The sequence below is a fragment of the Bos grunniens genome, chromosome 11 (genome assembly GCF_055505025.1).
Source record: "Bos grunniens cultivar Pamir isolate PY7600 chromosome 11, Bosgru_T2T1.0, whole genome shotgun sequence".
NCBI classification, from domain to species: Eukaryota; Metazoa; Chordata; class Mammalia; order Artiodactyla; family Bovidae; genus Bos; species Bos grunniens.
Window position 1 is genome coordinate 100,054,915 of NC_141175.1, and position 22,786 is coordinate 100,077,700.

General features: G+C 41.6%; 1 protein-coding gene across 8 annotated transcripts in view; it reads right to left on the reverse strand.

Annotated features, from left to right (window-relative positions):
* Positions 1-22,786, reverse strand: part of TMEM182 (transmembrane protein 182) — a 67,148-nt gene that overhangs the window by 36,522 nt on the left and 7,840 nt on the right. For 4 of the 8 annotated variants that reach the window (XM_086327901.1, XM_086327898.1, XM_086327896.1 and 1 more), the window contains exons 1-3: positions 13,280-13,558; positions 12,952-13,051; positions 10,962-11,060 (exon numbers count right to left, since the gene is read on the reverse strand). In XM_086327901.1, the coding sequence (XP_086184027.1) occupies positions 10,962-11,060; positions 12,952-13,051; positions 13,280-13,411 (331 nt within the window). In that variant the 5' untranslated portion in view covers positions 13,412-13,558. Of the gene's footprint in view, positions 1-10,961; positions 11,061-12,951; positions 13,052-13,279; positions 13,559-22,786 lie in introns of those variants that run through there. The other 4 variants (XM_086327899.1, XM_086327897.1, XM_086327894.1 and 1 more) reach the window with 1 other exon arrangement.

The following is a 22,786-nucleotide window of genomic DNA, read 5'->3' on the forward strand; positions in this document are numbered from 1 at the left end:
GTCCTCTGGGAAGGGAAGCCAAGGTACACTGATGTAAATGACCAAACAGTCTTGTTTATAGGGGCTTCCCACATGGCGCAGTGGTGAAGAATGCACCTGCCAATGCGGGAGATGTGGATTCTATCCCTGGGTTTGATCCCTGGGGTGGGAAGATCCCCTGGAGGAGGGCATGGCAACCCACTCCAGTATGCTTGCCTGGAGAATCCCATGGACAGAGGAGCCTGGCAGGCTACAGTCCATGGGGTCGCAGAGAGTCAGACACAACTGAGCAACTGAGCACAGAAGGTATTTCCAAATAACTAGGTACTTGACATTTGTGACCAGAAAAGAAAAAAAAAGAAAGACTGAATTGTATTTTCTATTAAACTTTGCAGAGCATGCTTTATTTTTCCCTACACAACTAACACAGAGCAGAAGTATTTAAAACTATCTTGTAAATTTATGACAATGTCCAGAATCATCGTATACAAACAAAAGAAATGGCAAATAAGATACGCTATACTAGCATACTAGAATTGCAAGTAGAATGCGGGGGTGTGGGCGGAGACATTCCAATGAGATTAATTTCCTAGGACATGTTGATCTGTCTCCTCAATTGTTTAAGCATTTATATTAACCCTAGACTCAAATCTTACTTCAGTGTTCACTGCTTCAAGCTGTCCAGTACAAGGGCATGCATTTTTATGGTTTAGTTTGCCCTGCAGAGTAAAGCGTGGGGCTGTTTTGTGGGGACCTGCAGCTTTCTAAAAGGCTGTGCTCTTTGAGTTGCTCTCCCAAGGCCTAGGGTTGGCTAAAGGCAAAGGTCTCCACTTCCTCGCTGCCCGGCTCCCCGGACACCTGGTGTGAGGTTTCACGTTCTGTCCTTCTGCTGCCCTGCCCCTTGAGGAGGATCACTGCCTTCTGACCTCTCTCGGGAGAAGAGGAGGAGAAGCCTGGGGTAGGGCTTGGCTCCCAGGAGGATCCAATGTCAGAATGTGCAAGAAAATGACGGAGAAAAAGCACTGCCAGGGAGAGAGAGCTGGGCCCTGAGCTCAGCCCCAGGGGATGGCCCGTGCACAGAAGGGGGACACAGAGCAGAAGGGCTGGGGTCTCAGGCCAAGCCAGCAGTACCTGCGGATCTAGATTTCAACGGAGCTGGCTTCACGGGCCTCCCCTTGGTGGCGAGGGAGCTACCAGGGCTCAGCAGAACCTCTGCACCATCGGGGTATTGCCAACCCCTCTTGCCTCTTATCCTCATCCACTCCACGCCTGCACTGAGGTCAGCCTCGTCCTTCCCAAGACTGGTGCCTGTGCAGACCCCTCTGACAGCACACCAGCCAGCCATTGCCTCGACTCTCCCTGCTTCTCTCTCTTTCTCCTTCCTGGACCGTCTTTGCTTCTTTCCTTCTCCTGAGTATAACTGATATTTTACCACCTTCTTTACTATGACCTCTCTTAAAGACCATATTGTATCAAAAACCATCTCTGCAATTCTTGGTATCTGTCATGCTAATTAAAGTCTTCTAAATCAGTTGGCAGTCCTGCACATCAAGCTACTTGCTGAATTATTTCAAACTGGTATTCCACTATCAACCCAAACTTAATGTGTCTAAATCCAAACTAAATCCCCAGTCTTCACTTCAAAACAGGCCCTTTCCTCCTGATTCTCATATTTCTGTCTTCCTACCATATTTTCTTAGTTGAAATATTTCACGGTACAATACTGGTTGGCAAGCAATTTGGCACCTTGGTAAAATAATAAAAATGCAATTTTATTCCTATCTTTTGATTCACATATATGTAAATATAATCCAAAGAACTAACACAAATTATGACAAATGTTACACACACAAAATTATTTTTAATGTGGAGGTGGCAACTAACATTTAAAATCTGAGAAACTATTAGGCACAAACATGGAGAAATATTAGCTAACTTAAAAATTAAAAAGTGAGATATATGTTTGTGTTTATAATGATCAAAACAATGTACAATATGCATGTAAAAAGGGATAGAAAGAAATACACTAAAATAATATTTATTGTCTGGAGGAAAGTGACCGTTTTACCTTGACTGTATGTTATTTAGTAATTATATCTACTACTGTGGGCAAGAATCCCTTAGAAGAAATGGAGTAGCCATCATAGTCAACTAAAGAGTCCTAAATGCAGTACTTGGAGGCAATCTCAAAAATGACAGAATGATCTCTGTTCGTTTCCAAGGCAAACCATTCAATATCAGAGTAATCCAAGTCTATTCCCCAAGCAGTAACGCTGAAGAAGCTGAAGTTGAATGGTTCTATGAAGACCTACAAGACTTTCTAGAACTGACACCCAAAAAAGATGTCCTTTTCATTACATGGGACTGGAATGCAAAAGTAGGAAGTCAGGAAATACCTGGAGTAACAAGCAAATTTGGACTTGGAGTACAAAATGAAGTAGGACAAAGGCTAACAGAGTTTTGCCAAGAGAACACACTGGTCATAGCAAACACCCTCTTCCAACAACACAAGAGAGGACTCTATACATGGACATCACCAGATGGTCAACACCGAAATCAGACTGATTATATTCTTTGCAGCCAAAGATGGAGAAGTTCTATACAATCAGCAAAATCAAGACTGGGAGCTGACTGTGGCTCAGATAATGAACTCCTTGTTGCCAAATTCAGACTGAAATTGAATAAAGTGGGGAAAACCACTAGACCATTTGATTTAGGTCATGACCTAAATCAAATCCCTTATGATTATACAGTGGAAGTGAGAAACAGATTCAATGGATTAGATCTGATAGACAGAGTGCCTGAAGAACTATGGACAGAAGTTTGTGACACTGTACAGGAGGCAGTGATCAAGACCATCCCCAAGGGGAAAAAAAATGCAAAAAGGCAAAATGGTTGTCTGAGGAGGCCTTACAAATAGCTATGAAAGGAAGAAAAGCAAAAGGCGAAGGAGAAAAGGAAAGGAAAGATATACCCATTTGAATGCAGAGTTCCAAAGAAGAGAAAGGAGAGAGAAGAAAGCCTTCCTCGTGATCAATGCAAAGAAATAGAGGAAAACAATAGAATGGGAAAGACTAGAGATCTGTTCAAGAAAATTAGAGATACCAAGGGAACATTTCATGCAAAGATGGGCTCAATAAAGGACAGAAATGGTGTGGACCTAACAGAAGCAGAAGATATTAAGAAGAGGTGGCAAGAACACACAGAAGAACTGCACAAAAAAGATCTTTGTAACCCAGATAATCATGATAGTGTGATCACTCAACTAGAGCCAGACATCCTGGAATGCAAAGTCAAATGGGCCTTAGGAAGCATCTTTATGAACAAAGCTAGTGGATGTGATGGAATTCCAGCTAAGCTATGTCAAATCCTAAAAGATGATGCTGTGAAAGTGCTACACTCAATATGCCAGCAAATTTGGAAAATTCAGCAGTGGCCACAGAACTGGAAAAGGTCAGTTTTCATCCCAAAAATCCCAAAGAAAGGCAATGCCAAAAAATGCTCAAACTACCACACAATTGCACTCATCTCAACGCTAGCCATACACAACTGAGCGACTTCCCTTTCACTTTTCACTTTCATGCACTGGAGAAGGAAATGGCAACCCACTCCAGTGTTCTTGCCTGGAGAATCCCAGGGACGGGGGAGCCTGGTGGGCTGCCATCTATGGGGTTGCACAGAGTCAGACATGACTGAAGTGACTTAGCAGCAGCAGCACACGCTAGCAAAGTAATTCTCAGAATTCTCCAAGCTAGGCTTCAACAGTACGTGAACCATGAACTTCCAGATGTTCAAACAGGATTTAGAAAAGGCACAGGAGCCAGAGATCAATTGCCAACATCTGCTGAATCACTGAAAAAGCAAGAGAGTTCCAGAAAAACATCTATTTCTGCTTTATTGACTATGCCAAAGCCTTTGACTGTATGGATCACAACAAACTATGGAAAATTCTTCAAGAAATAGGAATACCAGACCACCTGACCTGCCTCCTGAGAAATCTGTATGCAGATCAAGAAGCAACAGATAGAACCAGACATGGAACAATAGACTGGTTCCAAATTGGGAAAGGAGTACATCAAGGCTGTATATTGTCACTCTGCTTATTTAACTTACATGCAGGGTACATCATGAGAAATGCTGGACTGGATGAAGCACAGGCTGGAATCAAGATTGCTGGGAGAAATGTCAATAACCTCAGATATGCAGATGACACCACCCTTATGGCAGAAAGTGAAGAGGAACTGAAGAGCCTCTTAGTAAAAGTGAAAGAGGAGGTTGAAAAAGTTGGCTTAAAACTTAACATTCAGAAAACTAACATCATGGCATCTGGTCCCATCACTTCATGCAAATAGATGAGGAAACAGTGGAAACAGTGACAGATTTTATTTTCTTGGACTCCAAAATCACTGCGGATGGTGACTGCAGCCATGAAATTAAAAGACACTTGCTCCTTGGAAGAAAAGTTATGACCAACCTAAACAGCATATTCAAAAGCAGAGACATCACTTTGCCAACAAAGGTCTGTCTAGTCAAAGCTATGGTTTTCCCAGTAGTCATGTATGGATGTGAGAGTTGGACTATAAAGAAAGCTGAGCACAGAAGAATTGATGCTTTTGAACTGTGGTGTTGGAGAAGACTCTTGAGAGTCTCTTGAACTGCAAGGAGATCCAACCAGTCCATCCTAAAGGCAATTAGCCCTGAATATTCTTTGGAAGGACAGATGCTGAAACTGCAACTCCAATACTTTAGCCACCTGATAGGAAGAACTGACTCACTGGAAAAGACCCTGATGCTGGGAAAGATTGAATGTGGGAGGAGAAGGGGATGACAGAGGATGAGATGGTTGGATGGCATCACCAACTCAATGGGCATGAGTACGAGTAAACTCTGGGAGTTGGTGATGGACAGGGAGGCCTGGTGTGTTGCAGTCCATGACGTCACAAAGAGTCAAACATGACTGAGGGACTGAACTGAACTGATGTTATATAAACTGAATTACATCTTATTCAGAGAGCAGTTTCTTTATCAGCCTAGATGCCCCTAGATTTCCTCTGTTTGGCTCCGAAATTTACATGTTAACTCTTTAATTTACATGTTAACTCTTTAATTTACATGTCAACTCTTTAATATTCTTTATGCCCATCAGTCCCTCTGGCCTTTGTTGCCCCGGCCCTTGTCCTGCCCTGATAACGTCCAGGGAGGACCAAGATGCTGGTCCTTGAGGAGGATCCTGTAGGTTGGTCCATCAACCCTCGGAACTCTTCTCCCCACTCCCGCTCTCCTCTTCCTCTCCTCCCCTGCCACAGAGCCTGGGAAGGAAGCAACTCCAAGCCTCAGCCCAGCAAGGCCATGTGACCTGGTTGTGACAAGGGAAGCATTGGCAGAAATCTACTGGAGAATTCCAGGGACATGCCTGTTCTCCTGAAGATAGGAGAAGATGACAGGGGCTGTCCACCTGCCAAGGATGTGGAAGAAAAGGCTTTGAAAGGCCAGGGTCCCTGACAGCGTCATGACAGCAGCTGCTACTGAACTTCTTACTGTGGGACAAAAGTAACCCTCATTCTCCAGTTGCTATTTGTTTTTGGCTACTTCCAGCTTCATGAGCTGCTGACTAACACCTTGCCTAGTTGCCTTCCTGCTTCTAGTCTTATATCATTCACATCCCCCTACCTTTTTTTATAAGACAAGAATGAGCAGACCAGAAAAGAATAGTAAATAAATATTGGCAATAAAGGTGAAAGAGAGCTGACACATGAAAACAATGTTGTAGACCTAAAAAAATTACCAGAAGTATGAAAAAACCATTTTAAGACTAAACGAGGTCCACTGAGTAAAGGTTTAAAAATTCCTACACACATCAGTGGCTATTCAAGGCCTCAGTGTCAGCACCACAGTCCAGTCTAGTTAGTGCAGACTCTCAAGAAATACTAATTGTACAAAAATATTCAGTCAACAGTGGAAACAACGGTGAGTCAGACATAAAACGCATTACAGTTGTGGAGCCTAGAGTTCAATCGGGAAGGGGTATATGAACAAAATAATTCTGCAGTAAATATTTAAAATCTGTGATAAAAATTATCAAATGAAAGCATGGGTTTTATAAAGGAGCGCCTGGTCTAGCCTCCGTGTTAGAGGGGGCAAGGGCAGCAAGGAAGTCTTCGTAGGAACTGAAGTCTGAACTGGCTCGGTGGGTGATCCTGCTTCATCAAGGAAACGGGGAGGAGGGCGTGGGAGGAGCGAGGGCACCTGGGGAGAAGGGTGGACACCCTTGGGCCAGCAGTGAGATCACAAGTGCTACTTCTGAGCAGCTCAAAGAAGGCCGTGCGGCCGGCCTGCGGCCACATGTTTGTTCCAACTCACCAGGAAAAAACAGAAATTATGTTCAATATACTCTGCTTCATAAGGAAGCCTTTTCCCCTTGGAAGTAATAAAGTTAAAATAGTTTATCGCTGAAAATACAAACTGCAAGTTGGCATTGTCATGTCATACAAACGCTGAAGGATCTTCTAAGTATCTGGCACTATGCTAAGGGCTGGTGATACAAATACGAGTAGGTCACAGTCTGTGCCTTCGGGGAACTGCAATAAACAATGAAGAAACCGAGTATTTATGAACAGTTGTAGTTAGGTACAAGGAGCACCTTGGTGGGTGTGGTTAAAGGCCAAGGGGACGCCATAGAGAAATGACTGACTCACTCAAGGGTTGGGTTACCTTGAAAATTAATCTACGTTCAGCACATCATCACCCGATGTTAGCAAATTAATGGACTATGACTAAATTTAAGCATGAAACAAACCAGAAAATCTGAATTCTGACAGATATCGAGAGGTAATGAAGTTGTTTAATGGACTTCGAAGTACACAGTCCTACTTCAGAAAACAATCCTGAGAATTAGATCAACCCCTCTAAGCTTGGGCAACCATCCAAATAACAAGATTTGAACATAACTGGATTTTAGAATATGCGTTTGAGATTAAAACAAAAATAAAGGAAACAGTGAATTAGACCAGACTGTACATACAAGTCAGGATCAAACAGAAAGGTAAAAAAAGCCAACGTAAGTTTACTTTGTTCTTTTATTGAGATCCAACTAAAAGACTGTACTTTAAAAGATTTAATAGTAAAAACTAAAATCAGCCTTTTCATCCACTGTAGTTGATAAGATCATCAATAAACAAAACCCAGAGGCTTGGACCTTAGGTTAGTTCTGCCAGTGATCAACTGTGTGAAGACAGAAATCACACGGTTTCTCTGAGTCTCAGCCCCCTTATCGTTAAATAAAATAATTTCATCAGTAATGTCCAGTAATTCTAAAAGAGTCTTTCCAGAAAACTATCCACCACTGTATCATTTTCACTGATTTCAGTATTAGCTAACTGTAGCTAGCTAATGGCAATTTTGCCAATAATTTGCCTGGCCACAATACATCAGATTTCACAAACAATGCTTTGAATTTTCCCAGGATAAGTTGACAAATGTACTGTTGTTGTTTAGTTTCTAAGTCATGTCCCACTCTTGGCAATCCCATGGACTATAGCCCACCAGGCTCCTCTGTCCATGGGGTTTCCCAGGGAAGAATACAGGAGTGCCATTTCCTTCTCCAGGGGATCTTCTCAACCCAGGTATCAAACCTGTGACTCCTGCATTGGCAGGTGGATTCTTTACCATCTGACCATCAGGAAATCCCACCAAATGTATAATGCCTGATGATTATGAAGCTATGAAGTTGACAAGTAGTTCTGGAGTTTAGTGAAATCTCGTGGCTTTATCAACTAGGAAACACACACTTTCAACCAGATTGAATCTTTTTGATGAAGTCTGTATCTTTCTCTTGGATAAAAGAAACAATAAAATAATCACCCAGATATAATGTCAGGTATCACTGTACCAGCAGTAGGAAGATAAATGGAACTTGCATATACTATTTCTGTTGTAGGACATACCTCTTCTCACCTCAGTCATTTTTCCTTAGTGTTTTTGCTTAAAGTGAAGTAAGGAATTGCAATATGTATGCCAAAGAGGAGTGTGACAACTTAAAAATATGAAACACAGTTTTGTCACTTGATCCAAAAAGTGACATAGTAATTATATGTAACGCAGCATAATTCTAAACATAATTGCAGTGCAATCTCGCTGACATGCACTCACTACCCTTCCCCATCATTATTATGCATGGATAGCGTTACCTTGTTTTGCAAGTTCTCCACCATCTCCTTAGGGCTTCCCAGGTGGTGCTAATGGTAAAGAATCCACTTGTCAATGCAGAAGACTAAGAGACCTGGGTTCGATCCCTGGGTTGGGAAGATCCCCTGGAGGAGGAAATGGCAACCCACTGCAGTATTCTTGCCTGGGAAATCCCATGGACAGAGGAGCCTGGCGGGCTACCGTCCATGGGCTCGCATAGAGTCCGACACAACTGAAGCGACTTAGCACACACGCACTACCTCTTCGAGGTGCCAATTTTTCAAATATGCAGATTCACTTTTAAGTATATGGAGCCTACCGCACCTATCTTATCACAGGACCCCAACACACGAGTATCAGCAACAGCAATATGCAAATATTTATGCAAATAGCTAATGTCCTAGAAAGAATGACAAGCAAGGGATAGCATTTCCGTAACTCTCTGTAATGTAACTTTTTATAGCATAAAGCAGTGTATCTGCCTTTTTCCCACGCCACGCCCTCTGTCGTCAGTGAGAAGGTCCACATCGTAAATGATATAAGAGAAGGTTTGGCAAGTGTGACTGAGATGACTGTTTTTTAAAACAATTATGAAAAGATGGGGGAACCGTACTTATCTATTTTGGGTTGCAGCCAAGCAGATTTTTACGGGAAAGAGCATCTGCACCACACTCATTATCAAGACCAGCAGCCACAGTCCCTCTAAGCACAGGCAAGTCTGCTGGACAAGCACAGCAGCAGGTGTGAAAAGGTGAACCCTTTTCCTACCCGATCCACACCTGCTCCATAACACATCATGTCAATAGTGTGATATAAGCAGATGCTATACCCTCTGACAAACTCAAAACAAAATTAAAATGTATGGAAATTCACATTTTACATAAAGATGAAAAAATGGATGATGGATGTAAAAGTTTATTGAGTTCTGTGATTGTTAATTTTATGTGTCAGCTTAGTTAGACGATGGTGCCCAGCTGCTTGATCAAACAGTAGCCTAAAAACAGCTATAAAGGCATTTTGATGTGTCAGTGTTTACAATCAGCAGACTATCAGTAAGGTAGATGATCCCACGGTATGAGGGGGTGGGCCTCATGCAATCAGCAGAAGGACTTAAAGAACAAAAAAAGGGTTTCCTGAAGAAGAAAGCACCCTCCTCTGGACTGCACCATAGAAATTCTACCCAAGTCTCCAGCACTCAGAGTCAAGACCTCAACATCAGCTGTTATTTGAATCTCCAGCTGCAGCCTTGCCCCACAGATTTCAAACTTAACAGCCTTTCAAACAACAGCATGAGCCAATTCCTTAAAATCTCTCCCTCAATCAATCAATCAATTAACCTCAGTCTCTCTCTCTGTACACACACACACACACACAATTCCTATTGATTCTCTGGAGAATCCTGACTAATACACATTTATCCAGAATTTTAAATGTTAAGTATTCTCTTTGAAAAACAGATTTTTGGGGGGCCCTGTTAATGACACCACTAAATTCTGTACCAACCCTTAGTTTTAAGCTTAGGATAAGCACTCTCTTATGAAAAACATCATGAAACCAGCTGAGAATAAAGTTGACATACTGAGCTTATGTACTTTTAAAAATTAGATTTATGTGCTAAATATTGTGTACTTTCTACAGAAACTAAGTTTATATACTTTCTATAGGAAAAGTAGTATGAAAACATGAAAGAAGCTGGGCAATCATGATTCCCAGTTAACAGCATAGGACTCTCCTTCTTCTGCGGAATATCACACAGTTTCATCATTTGGTAGAAAGACAGTAACATAACAGCAGCACTAGTGGTCAAGAACCCGCCTGCCAGTGCAGGAGACATAAGAGACGTGGGTTCAATCCCTGGGTCAGGAAGATCCCCTGGAGCAGGGCATGGCAACCCACTCCAGTGTTCTTGCCTGGAGAATCCCCATGGACAGAGGAGCCTGGCGGGCCACAGTCTATAGGGTCACAAAGTCGGACATGACTGAAATGACTTAGCATGCAATCATATTCTTATGTATGACAATGGCAAAAATGTTTTAAAATCAGGGTGTATATTACAGTGGTTTCCATTGTAGGACTAGTTTTATATCAGTTAAACTCTTCTGGAGCAGTTCTTCCTGATGCATATGTCTCAACTGTGTCCGACTCTTTGCGACCCCATGGATTGTAGCCCGCAGGCAAGAATACTGAAGTGGATTGCCATGCCCTTCTCCAGGGGTTCTCCCCAACCCAGGGACTGAACCTGGGTCTCCTGCATTGCAGGCAGATTCTTTACCATTTGAGCTACCCGGGAAGCCCATCCTCCTGATGAATACCATTATTTTCATATCAGAAAACAAACACACTTGTAAAAAATTATCATGATAAGCAACAAGCAAATGGGCTTTGATTTTGGACCACAGTTGCATTTTATTAAGATTATAAATGGTATTTTAAAAATGACATCTTGGGAATTCCCTGGCAGTCCAGTGGAGAATACTTCACCTTTCAATGCAGGGGGTGCAGGTTCAATCCCTGGTCAGGGAACTAAGATCACACACGCCCCATGGCCAAACAAACATACAACAGAAGCACTAATGCAACAAATTCAATAAAGCTTGTAAAACAAACAAAAAAAGTCCACATCAAAGATAAATAAATAAATAAAAATGACATCTTATTTATTATTTTATACATGACTGATATTAAAAAAACACACATTGAAATTATAAATTATCTTTTGATTGCCCACAAAGCTGCTGTGGGGGGAGTGTTTCAGAAAGACCACCCTTCTGGAGGCGCCCTGAGGACTGAGTACTTACTGACTGCAGAGTCGTAGGAGGTGGAGTTGTGCTCGCCTCTCAGGAAGGGGTATGGCGACAGGTAAGCGTGGGTGCAGTTCTTCCACAGGGGCTGATTGGCTGGGAAGGAAGGCAAGACAGAGCTATTTGTTATTGAGAGGCTGCCTGAAGACTTGTTCCCAGTAGAAGAGAAATACAGGCTGTGGGGGGTACACAAGCAAAATAAAACTACAGATCAACAAACTCAGAGAATTATTGAATAGGGAGGAACCTCCTTAAAAGTCTCATACGGAATAATAGCACAGGAGACCTGGAAAGTGGATTCATCTAAAACATCTAACTCATGACCTAATCCAGTGGAGAGAATGCCCTTAACACCACCTACAGTTGAAATCATCGGATTTCATTCATTTTCACAACAGTATTCTCTAGTTCCTAACATAATGACCGGCACACACACACACACAAAGTTGTTGTTTAAAAATCTAATAAATTTAGATCTAACTATGATTGGTTCTAACTAATGCAAAATTTCTTCTATATTCTACTTTCAGGGAAAAGATGTAGATGATAGACCATACAAGTTAATGATTAAAGTTTATTTTTAGCATTTGAAGAAACCACAAGAAAGAACTTTAATGTTGTTTGAAATCTTGATGATTTCATCATATACCCTTTAAGGAGTAAAATATTTTTTCCTTCTCTAAGTCTTGGCAAACTCTTCCTCTTGCAAAGTCTGACTTACTTCACTTTACCAAAGCCTAGATCATTTTCATCGGCAGATCGCATGCTTATTCTCCTCCCCCAAATGACAATCAGAAACTCTATGAAATATTTCTCTCAAAATGCCATTTCATCATACCTTTGTTCCTTTAACACATGCCAATTTACTATTGGCCTGTCTTCTGTGATCTCAAATTTTTATGATATACTCCATAATCTTGACTTGTTTAAGTGCCATACTTTGATTTATCACAGGAGTAATTTTGATAAGACTAATAATTTCAACCCACAGTAAGTCAGGAGGTAATAAACAGCTCTTTCATCGTTGGGTGAGATAAGATAAAGGCCAGCTATTTTCAGTGAATTGATTTTCAAAGATTAACAACAATATGGCAAATACAGTTGAAAGAATGCAACTGTATTTCTAAGGAGCTATTCTATTTCAAAAAAGAACTTAAAAGTTTCTGTGAGAGAATGGAAACATCAAAAGCAAAGCATTTCTTGATATTGTCCACAAACTTGGTTTAAGCCTTAATAGAGCAAGCCTTCATCTGTCACTGCTCATAATTGTTTCGTTATAAAAAAAGATATTTTTTAAAAAATTTTGAAGTTGTTACTATAAAATAATACATCTCTAATTCTGAATTTTAAAATTTGTGATTTCAAGGATTTATAGCCCCCAAAATAAAAACATTTATTTGCAACATAGCAATAATAGACACTCCAAAAACATACTATAGATAATATTTGTTTTGTTAAGGATGATGTATTTTATTTTTTATTTTTTATTTTTTTTGGTCGTGGAGCAATACCCCACTGTGAACAGCACACAGCAGTCAGGACTTGGCAACAACTTCGCTGCTGCTGCTGCTGCTAAGTCGATTCAGTTGTATCCGACTGTTAGCGACTCCATGGACCGCAGCCTACCAGACTCCTCCATCCATGGGATTTTTCAAGCAAGAGTACTGGAGTGAGATGCCATTGCCTTCTCCGACCAACTTTGCTCAGGATGATGTATTTTAAATGTGAGCAAGGAAACAGTGGATTGTCCAATTCTGCCACAAATACTGACTCCAATTTTATGTTAGAAAATAAAATAGTTATTTCTATAGCCAATTCTGTTTACTGAAAAGGAATCAGGAACCTTTCAAAGATACCCCATTGAGATTCCACAGCTAAGAATCCAATCCTGTTTTGTAAGTGATGTGCACCAAAATAAGAAACTGTTCTTTTTTATTGACAAGCCAGGGGTTGGGGTGGGGGGAAAACAAAGCTGAATTGTACTTACTGTACCAGAACTGCCAGATATTGGAATCATTCTCTTCCACAATCCCATTAAACCAACATCTCCAGAAGAATCCTTCATGGTGGAAAGTGACGTTTTCTATCTGCACAGAACACAAATAAAGTAACTGGTATCAACACAATCTGAATAATTACATCTGGGAAATTTTTTAAGCAACGTATTGTTTCCCAAATAATGATGATCATTAGCTTTCTACATATCTCTTCTGAGAAGAAACAGACATTCCACTGCTATTTTTGGATTCTCAGAAGATACATAAGGCTATCCTCATTACCACCAAGTAGGACAATATTTTGAAGATGAAACGCACATTTTGTTCACCCGAACACTTTGCCACTTCAGTCGCGAGAAGCCAGTAATCTGATCCAAAAGCCACCAGAAAGAGTAAAACCCCCAGAGCACCAAAGAGAGCCCCAAAGAAGATGGCAATATTTAGTCTCATTTTCAGTTCACTGGTTTCTGTTAAAATAAAATAAGAAAATAAATGAGAGCGGACACCCAGATCCTCAGTTTAAAAAAAAAGACTTCTGAGCAGGCAGGATCTTCTTGAGAAGCGGCTCTTAGTTGGTGTTTCAGTGGAGTCCCACTCACACGGGTGGTGGATTCGTGTTGCTTTTGAGTTCCCCTGGAGGGCCTCCAGTCCGGCAGCTGAGAATGGCAGGCTATTTTAGGACACTGACTGAGGAGTTGCCTCTCTCCCCAGGGGATCAAAAAATAGCTGACCTTCCCCTGATGGTGGAGGGGGTAGTATCAGGAACTGGCCAGAATCATCCTTATTGCTGTGGGGTAATCCAGAGAAGTGGGAAGATGACAGAATGGTGTGAGGTCACTGCCACACTGGCCCAAAGTCTTAAGTGTCTGAACAGGCTCCTCTTGATCCAGAATGACCATGACAACCCTGAAGACACTGAAGACCCTCTACAAGGGTAGATGAATCACAGGTGTAAAGAACCACAAAGACCTCTCTTGGATATAACTGGAAAAAAGGCATGAGTAGTTCAATCAGTGGAGAAGGCAATGGCAACCCACTCCAGTACTCTTGCCTGAAAAATCCCATGGACGGAGGAGCCTGGTAGGCTGCAGTCCATGGGGTCGCGAACAGTTGGACACGACTGAGCTACTTCACTTTCACTTTTCACTTTCATGCATTGGAGAAGGAAATGGCAACCCACTCCAGTGTTCTTGCCTGGAGAATCCCAGGGACAGGGGAGCCTGGTGGGCTGCCGTCTATGGGGTCGCACAGAGTCGGACACAACTAAAGTGACTTAGCAGCAGCAGCAGCAGCAGTTCAATCAGTAAAGAATCCACCTGCAGTGCAGGAGACTGACAGCAGCACAGGACCTAGGTTCGATCCCTGGCTCTGGAAGATCTGAAGAAGGAAATGGCAACCCACTCCAGTATTCTTGCCTGGAGAATCCCATGGACAGAGGAGCCTGGTGAGGTCCTCTGAAGAGTGAAATTAGTTTCTTTTTGGATATTCTTGGAATATAAAATAGTGGGTCAACTGATCTAACATACACCAAGTACAGTTCAGGTTCATAACCTAGAAATTCATAAGTATATTTAAAAGATCAAGAATATGGTAACATAAACCCTTAAAGTAGAACAAAATACTTTTACACAGCACATGCTATGACATAAATTGCAGTTCCCAGATGCTGTACAAGGTATTCCAAATCATCATCCCCAAAGTAGACTCATGAAAAAAGTCTCAAACGTACATTATTTTCTAGATTAAAATGAGAAAATACAGCCCACATGTTCTTTTCTTTCATTTTAAATATTCAACCTCCTTAAAATAGGGAGTCTTACCTGACACCCATACAAGTCACCAAATAGCAATTTATCTACACATTCTTCATGTCTAGCATCTCTAGCTCATTTCTTTGTTTTCACTCCATGTCTAAATATGCCAGAGAGAATTTTTTAAGTATTTGTGCAATATTGAAAACTTTCACTGTCTCTAATGATTACTGTCTTTTGTATTCAGTGGTAACATGGGTCTCTGCATCTTCTGAAGAGGCATCTGACCTCTATCAGCTTCCTTCAACACTTCTGTTTGACATGGGATGGATCCTTAGAAACGAAATTGTGTGAGTGTGTGTCTGCGTGTGTGTGTGTTCATGTGCTCATTCAGTCACTCAGCTGTGTCTGACTCTTTGCGATTCCACGGACTATAGCCCACCAGGCTCCTTTGTCCATGGAATTTTTCAGGCATGAATATTGGAACAGGTAGCCATTTCCTCCTCTAGTCATCTTCCTGGCCCAGGGATCAAACCTGCATCTCCTGTGTCTCCTACATTGGCAGGTGGGTTCTTTACCACTGAGCCACCTTGGAAGCCCCAGATAGGCAGAATAATGGGTTCCCAAAGATGTCCACACTCTAATCCTAAACATAACCACATAGTCTATTAATACGTTACTTTACATAGCAATGACCTAGATTATACAGGTTGGCCCAATCTACACACATGAACCCTTAAAAGAAAAATAGAGAATCCTTCCTGACAGTGGTCAGAGAAAGAAATGTGACTCCAGAAACAGTCAGAGACTTGCCAGTTTAAAAACAGAGGAGAGAGGCTACAAGCCAAGGAATGTGGGCAGCTTGTAGAGCATGGAAGAGGTAAAAACAAAAAACAAACCAAAAAAAAAAAGCCAGATTCTCCCCAAGAGCCTTCAGGAAGGAATGATGCCTACCAACACCTTGACTTTGGGGATTTCTGACCTCTGCAACTGCAGAAAAGGAAATCTGTATTGTTTTAAGCCACTAACTTTGTATTGCTAGGTTTTTATGGCAGCAGTAGGAAACTATTAAAGATGCTGTTCTATAGTTAATGCAATATAAGATCAAATTAAGGGGTTTTTCTTGGGGGATGGGTGGGAAGAATGCATCTTCAAGAAGTGCTTACTGAGAGCTTGCGACTGTCCAGGCATTTTATTAGATACACAGGCCCTGACCATGAGGAGTTCATGAGCTAGTAGGGAAAAAATGATTCATTGGAATGAGGTACATAGAGGCTGTAGTAATAAGCTTCTGGTCACCCCAAACCCTCTCCCAAGATAACAGTAGTTGTGGTCATGCAGTTTTATTGTAGGTGACAATGTTGTTATTTGGAAAGGAAGAGGAATCTTTACAGGAAAATTTTACTTTATATCGTAATGGCTTATGATAAAAAACCTATGCATTAATACCAAATCTTTAACATATGCATTCACAAACACACAAATATATACAAACAACTAGATTGGCACCCCAGTCCAATACTCTTGCCTGAAAAATCCCACGGACGGAGGAGCCTGGTGGGCTGCAGTCCATGGGGTCGCACAGAGTCGGACACGACTGAAGCGACTTAGCAGCAGCAGCAGCAACAGATTTTTCAAATAAGTAGAAAAGAGTGTAGGATTTTGTTATTGCTACAACTCACCTCAATTTTGATCTCTGTCACACACGACATATCACCTTTCTGGAGGAGGTTCATCAACTAATATTTTTTTTTCACCATTTTTGGTTTATCCAAAAGTGAATAAGCATCATTATAAAAATGTATATATATATATATATATATACATATATATATATACATACACACACACACACACACACACACACACACGTTTGTGTGTGTACATGTATATCAAAGCAGCTTCTAATTAACCAATCTAATTGTTTTCAACCATTCATTCATGGGCAACTATTTGAGAAAAATACTAGTTCTGATTTCATAAAACTCCTTAGGCTCAGTTATCGTTACCCTCAGTGTTTATCATGGTGCTTGACATACATGGAGCACTAAAGTAAAATAAAAATCTTGTATTATGACTCTTGGCTGTGATGTAAGTACACAGCCTGAGCTATTTAACTGGTGATCCATCAGGAAGAAATAGCGCTCCTCTTGCCTGTTCTTTGTGAAACCTGTAGAGAAGGATTTTAGCAGGGTCTGTGCTTCCTCTGCAGATAATCACAAACCATCTTTTAAAAAATCCACCATCGATTCTTCTTTAGAAATAAAATATAATTTACCATCCAGGGGTCAAAAAGTTTCCATTTTAGAAAATTAGACCATTTGCCTTTCATTTGAAACGCCTAATTTACCATCATTCCTAAAATATTCCCAACGATCATTCCGTTATCTCTTCCTTGAGGTCTCTCAGCAGCTTAAAACGTTGTTTAAGCGCCCACGTAACTGTTAAACAGCTGCTGTGTTCCCGTGATGTCTTCACAAATTCAGACACTGGATCTTCTCCCTTTGCATCTCTTTTCTAGTGAAAGACCGGGAGATGCGGGGAGACAGACAGACCTTAGCACTGACCTCAGCTCACAGCAGTCCTATAGTGGGACAGCACCATCACCACTGTGTGCGCCGTGCCTTAGGTGAACACTGAACCTATTTCACGTTGACACGGTGATCACAGTGAACCTGCAAAGGCACAAGCACGGCGTCTCAGGTTCAATCCCTTGGGAGACCTTGACTGTCAGAGATGTAAACGGAAGTGAATAGTAACTGACATTAATGAGCATCTGCTCTGTGGCAGACACCATCCTAAGCATATTAGATGCCTTGAGTACCAATAAGCCTTCAGTTGGTAGAATACGAAATGATCCGTTTCCTGGGCAGGAATCTCAGCTTCTAAAGGTCTTTTGGGTGGGAGTTAAGGACCTTCCTGGTGGCATACAGAAGGCCAGAGATAAGCAAGGGGAGCTCTGCATGGGGTCCTCCTGACTTACTGGAAATAATATCCCACTGAGAGTCTCCTATCTCTGAGAGAAATTATGGCAAAAACTATTTTTAAATTAATTTCTCAATCTAAAATGGTTTTTTAATCCATCTTTTAAAATCTTGAGGATACAAATATCATGAGCATTCCAAGGTAGTGTGGTAAATTCCTCCCTTGTTTTTTACAAATTAAATAAAACTTGACAACCAAAGGATAGATGGCCATAAACACTGGAAGACTTTGCCTGTTTTTATTCAGTGTCTTTTTATTTACTTAACTGTGTTTTTTTTAAAACCAGTAAACACACTACAAGTTAGCAGAAATCCCAAGTCATGTTTAGTTTGTGAGTGATAAGGAGCAAAACGTTTTTTCTAAGGTCATAATTTCCAGTCTTGATATTGCAATAGTCTTAATTGTTTCAACATATCTACTGAAGCTATCTAAACATTCTACAAAAAAAAATTAATTCTGGTTTACTTTATTCTTAAAAAATACAGGAATGACAACGCTCAACATCCAAAAGTGCTGAACAAATGTGTAAATAAAGAAAGAAATCAAGCTTTCAGAAAGCAAAGTGGTTCTGTGGAGATCTGAGGGAAAATTCATTTTGGTCTTGGAATACTATGTTTTAGATCCACAATCTTTATCTGCCATTCCAACATTCAACATTTCTGAAAACTAAAAGCTTTTAGCAAACCAACCCTGATTGGCAAGAGGATGCAAATAAACTCTATTGTGAATTCTTACACATTTGATTGCGCAAGCACAAACGCGTTTGGTTACAGTGCTCACCAGGCTCCACGGGGGTGTGCTGGTGGGGGTGTCAGGTAATGTACAGTACACACATATTGCTGCTTTTCCAAAATCCCCCAAATTCTGAGTTCTAAACACACCTGGCCCTAAAGGTTATATTTAACGGTTTGTGGTCCTAAGTCCTAGACACAGACAATAGACTTGAGTGATGACCCTAAAATCAATTGTTCCCCTTTGATCACTACTGACACAGATTTTTACTGCCCATGAACCGTCACTGCAGGTCTCTGTGGCTCTAATGGCCTCTTTAAGTCTGTTTTGTGTTGTGGTTCTTGGGTCTTGTATGTCGTCCTCCCTGCTCCCTCCCCCATCCAACACTATGGCAACAGGACCACGGTCTGTAATTTCATGAGATTACTTTTACACGCCTTCTCATCCTGAACATAGTATAGGAACAACAAATACACCCTGCGGGGGTGATAGAGGTCCTGTCTTTGTTTACTGCTACATCCCTAACCCTAGCACAATGCTTTACGTAGGTTCTCAGTAGGTAGCTCAGCTGGTAAAGAATCTGCCTGCAATGCAGCAGACCCTGGTTCGATTCCTGGGTCGGGAAGATTCGTTGGAGAAGGGATAGGCTACCCACTCCAGTATTCTTGGGCTTCCCTGGTAGCTCAGCTGGTAAAGACTCCAACTGCAATGCGGGATACTTGGGTTCAATCCCTGGGTTGGGAAGATCCTCTGGAGAAGGGAATGGCTACCCACTCCAGTATTCTGGCCTGGAGAATTCCATGGACTGTATAGTCTATGGGATCCCAAAGAGTCGGACAGGACTGAGCAACTTTCACTTTCCCAGTAAAAACTTGGCTGACCAAATATCCATCTGATTGAGTTGAATTAAATTGGGTTGAACAGTGCCATCTGCTGGCCACAGGTAAAGTTTGCATTCCACGGTACACAAGGTCCACTGGGATTTTTATCACACAAATACTGCAGTGCAAGGATTTGCTGTTTTTAGAGTTTGATGCTGACAGCCTTAACTAAGATGGTATCATCCAAGTACTAAGGTTCTGATAAATAGCTTACGTTGAATGTAAGCGAATCAGGATCCATCCACAGGCTCATTCACTCATTCATGTGGGCAGTTTACACTCCACTGAATTGAGAGCTACTTACACAAGGAACTCACACAAAGGGAGTTATATTACACAACTATCTTCCACACTGAAAAGGGGTCTGTGCCCAGCTCCAAGTTCAGTTCCCCAAAGAACTCCCTTAGTGTGCTGAAGCGCATTAACTCTTGAAAGGGGAAAAAAACTTGAAACTTATTTTTTTTTAAACCTGCTTTTGACTAAAATCAACACACACACACACACACACACACACACACACACCACTTCAGAAACTAAACTGGGGACTAAAGGAGAAATTTTTTGATATATGAAAGCAGAAATGAAAAAATGTAACTTATAGGAATGCATGTATTATATAAACAAATACAGATTTAATGATGGCAATTTTAACTTACTCATCCCTTTGTTTCCTTGTATTTCTTTCTGAAGGAATACATTATACTCCCTATACCAGAAGCCTTGTGAAAGAGAAGATTCCCCTCTCTGGACCCTAGGCTATGAAAGCGCTTTGCATGAATCTTGCATACACAATTTGAGTCTTAACTTAGAGAAAGACATTTTTATTTATCCTTGCCTCTGGGGTATGTTGCCTTCCCCTTAAAAACCTTTGTCACTGGGTCATTCTTTACCTATCAAGATGAATATGGACTTTTAAAATTTCCATTCCAAAGACTTTTCCAAGAAGAGACATATAAAAGGCTCAGATGAATCCAGGGTCTGTGAGCCAGTTCAAGTGGACCCGCAGAGGAAAGACAATCCAGTTCAGGAAAGGGTAGGGGGGCGGGGAGACACGTCCCTGCAACCTTAGTGTCCCCAGGTCTCTGTTGGGGAAACAGCTGGTGTTGCATTGATGTGAACACAGTCAGAACTGCTGCAGGTACTTCAGCCTTCTCTTCACGTCCTGCTCAACCAGGTCCCTGTTTAATCTGACCATACACGTGCTAAGGGATAAAGCTGGCTTCCCATGTGGCCCAGTGGTAAAAGTGTCTATCTGCCTATCAATGCAGGAGACACAGGTTCGATCCTTGGGTCAGGAAGATCCCCTGGAAGAGGAAACAACAACCCACTCCAGTATTCTTGCCTGGAGAATCCCATGGACAGAGGAGCCTGGCAGACTACAGTCCATGGGGTCGCCATAGACTGAGTTAGACATGACTGAACAAAGGGATAAAGTTAGAACCCACCAGGATACTCAAATAGCACAAAAGCTAGATAACAACAATGACAACAGCAACAAAACAGTAACACCCCGGGCACACACAGAGCACTCACTGTGTCCTAGGCACTATTCTAGGAGCCTTGGGCTTATTGATCCATTAACCCTCCATGGACTTAGGACTTGTGGAAGAGGTAATTGAGGTTAAATGAAGTCATAAGGAAGGGGCCCTAATGTATCACCCCAGAACAGGGAAACAAAGTCAGGAGTGAGATGCTCTGGGCATATCTCAGCTCAGTATCAGTTGACAAATAAATAACACAATGTGACAAAATCAGTAAGACTTCCAAATTTCCATCTTGAAATTCAGAAAGCTGGAAAGAGCATTCTGCCACCTTTCCTGCAAGTAAAAGGTGAAGCAAACTGGCCCGCACCTTAAGCATAAGGTAGCACTCGGGCAGTGCTTCCCACCTTCGGCACCACGGACGGCAGACACGGGGTGACTCTGTTGTGGAAGCTGGGTTGCTGCCCTGTGAGTCGCAGGATATTCAGCAGCACCTGTAGTCTCCAATCACTAGATGTCAGTAGCACACCCCGAATTCCAACATGCCCCAGGCAGTGCCAAATATCCCTAGGAGGCAAAGTCACCCTCAGGCGAGAAGCACTGAGCTAGAGAAACGTCGGTCCTATGGTGCAGTGGGGTAACCATGGCAACAACAAACCACCCTCACACTACCCTGGACCCGGTTAACACATACCCTCACATTGAATGACTAGCCGAAGGAAAAGTGTGTGTGTGTGTGTGTGTGTGTGTGTAGTATTAATAGGGTAACTTCACTACCTACTATCCTATACAGCATGCCAAACTTTCAACAAAATATCACGGGACATGTAAAAAGCAAGAAAAACCAGCTTGAGCTCTATTTCCAGAATGGTAGCTTGGGCAGCTCCATGGATCCATTCCCCAATGAAACTTGTGTAACTTGTGAAATCTATTTCAAACATCTGAACATTTAAAGTCTAAGGAAATTGTCTTAAAGGCAAATAGAACATTAGTCAAAAAAACGACTACTTAGCTTTTATAAGCACACCAAGTGTCCTTGACGTTTTAGCCATGACCCACTCTCTCCTTATTTCACAAAATACACAAAAAATAATAATTCACAACAGACTACTGGCCTAAATGTAAGAATTAAAACCATGTAACGCTTAGAAATAAACGTGGGTATAAATATTCATGACCATGATTTAGGCAATGATTTTTTATATAACCCAGGAAAAGCACAAGTAATACAAAAATTAGATAAACTGGACAATAATGAAATGAACTTTTGTTCATCAGTGGAAACTACCAAGTAAGTGAAAAGGTAACCTGCAGGGTGGGAGAAATATTTGCAAATTATATATCTGATAAAGGACTTGTATCTAGAATATACAAAGCACTCTAACAACTCAATAATAAAAAGATAAACAACCAGTTTAGAAATGGGCAAAATGTCTGAACAGACATTTCTTCAGAGAAGATATGCAAATAACCCATAAGCACATGAAAAGATGATCACGAAATGCCACACAAAATCCTACACTCTTCCCGTCAAGGAAATGTAAATCCACCATCATTGGAAAATAAGTGTTGAAGAGGATGTGGGCACCCCACTCCAGTACTCTTGCCTGGAAAATCCCATGGACGGAGGGGCCTGGTGGGCTGCAGTCCATGGGGTCGATGGGAGTCAGACATGACTAAGCGACTTCACTTTCACTTTTCACTTTCATGCATTGGAGAAGGAAATGGCAACCCACTCCAATGTTCTTGCCTGGAGAATCCCAGGGACGGGGGAGCCTGGTGGGCTTTCGTCTATGGGGTCGCACAGAGTCGGACACGACTGAAGCGACTTAGCAGCGGCAGCAGCATATACTGCCAGTAGGAATATAAAACGGTGCAGGCACTCTAGAAAATAGTTTGACAGTTCCTCTAGTGTTTAAACATAGAGTTACCAAATGATCCAGAAGCCCCACTTTGAAAAGAAAACATGTATTTATACAAAAACCTGTACACAAA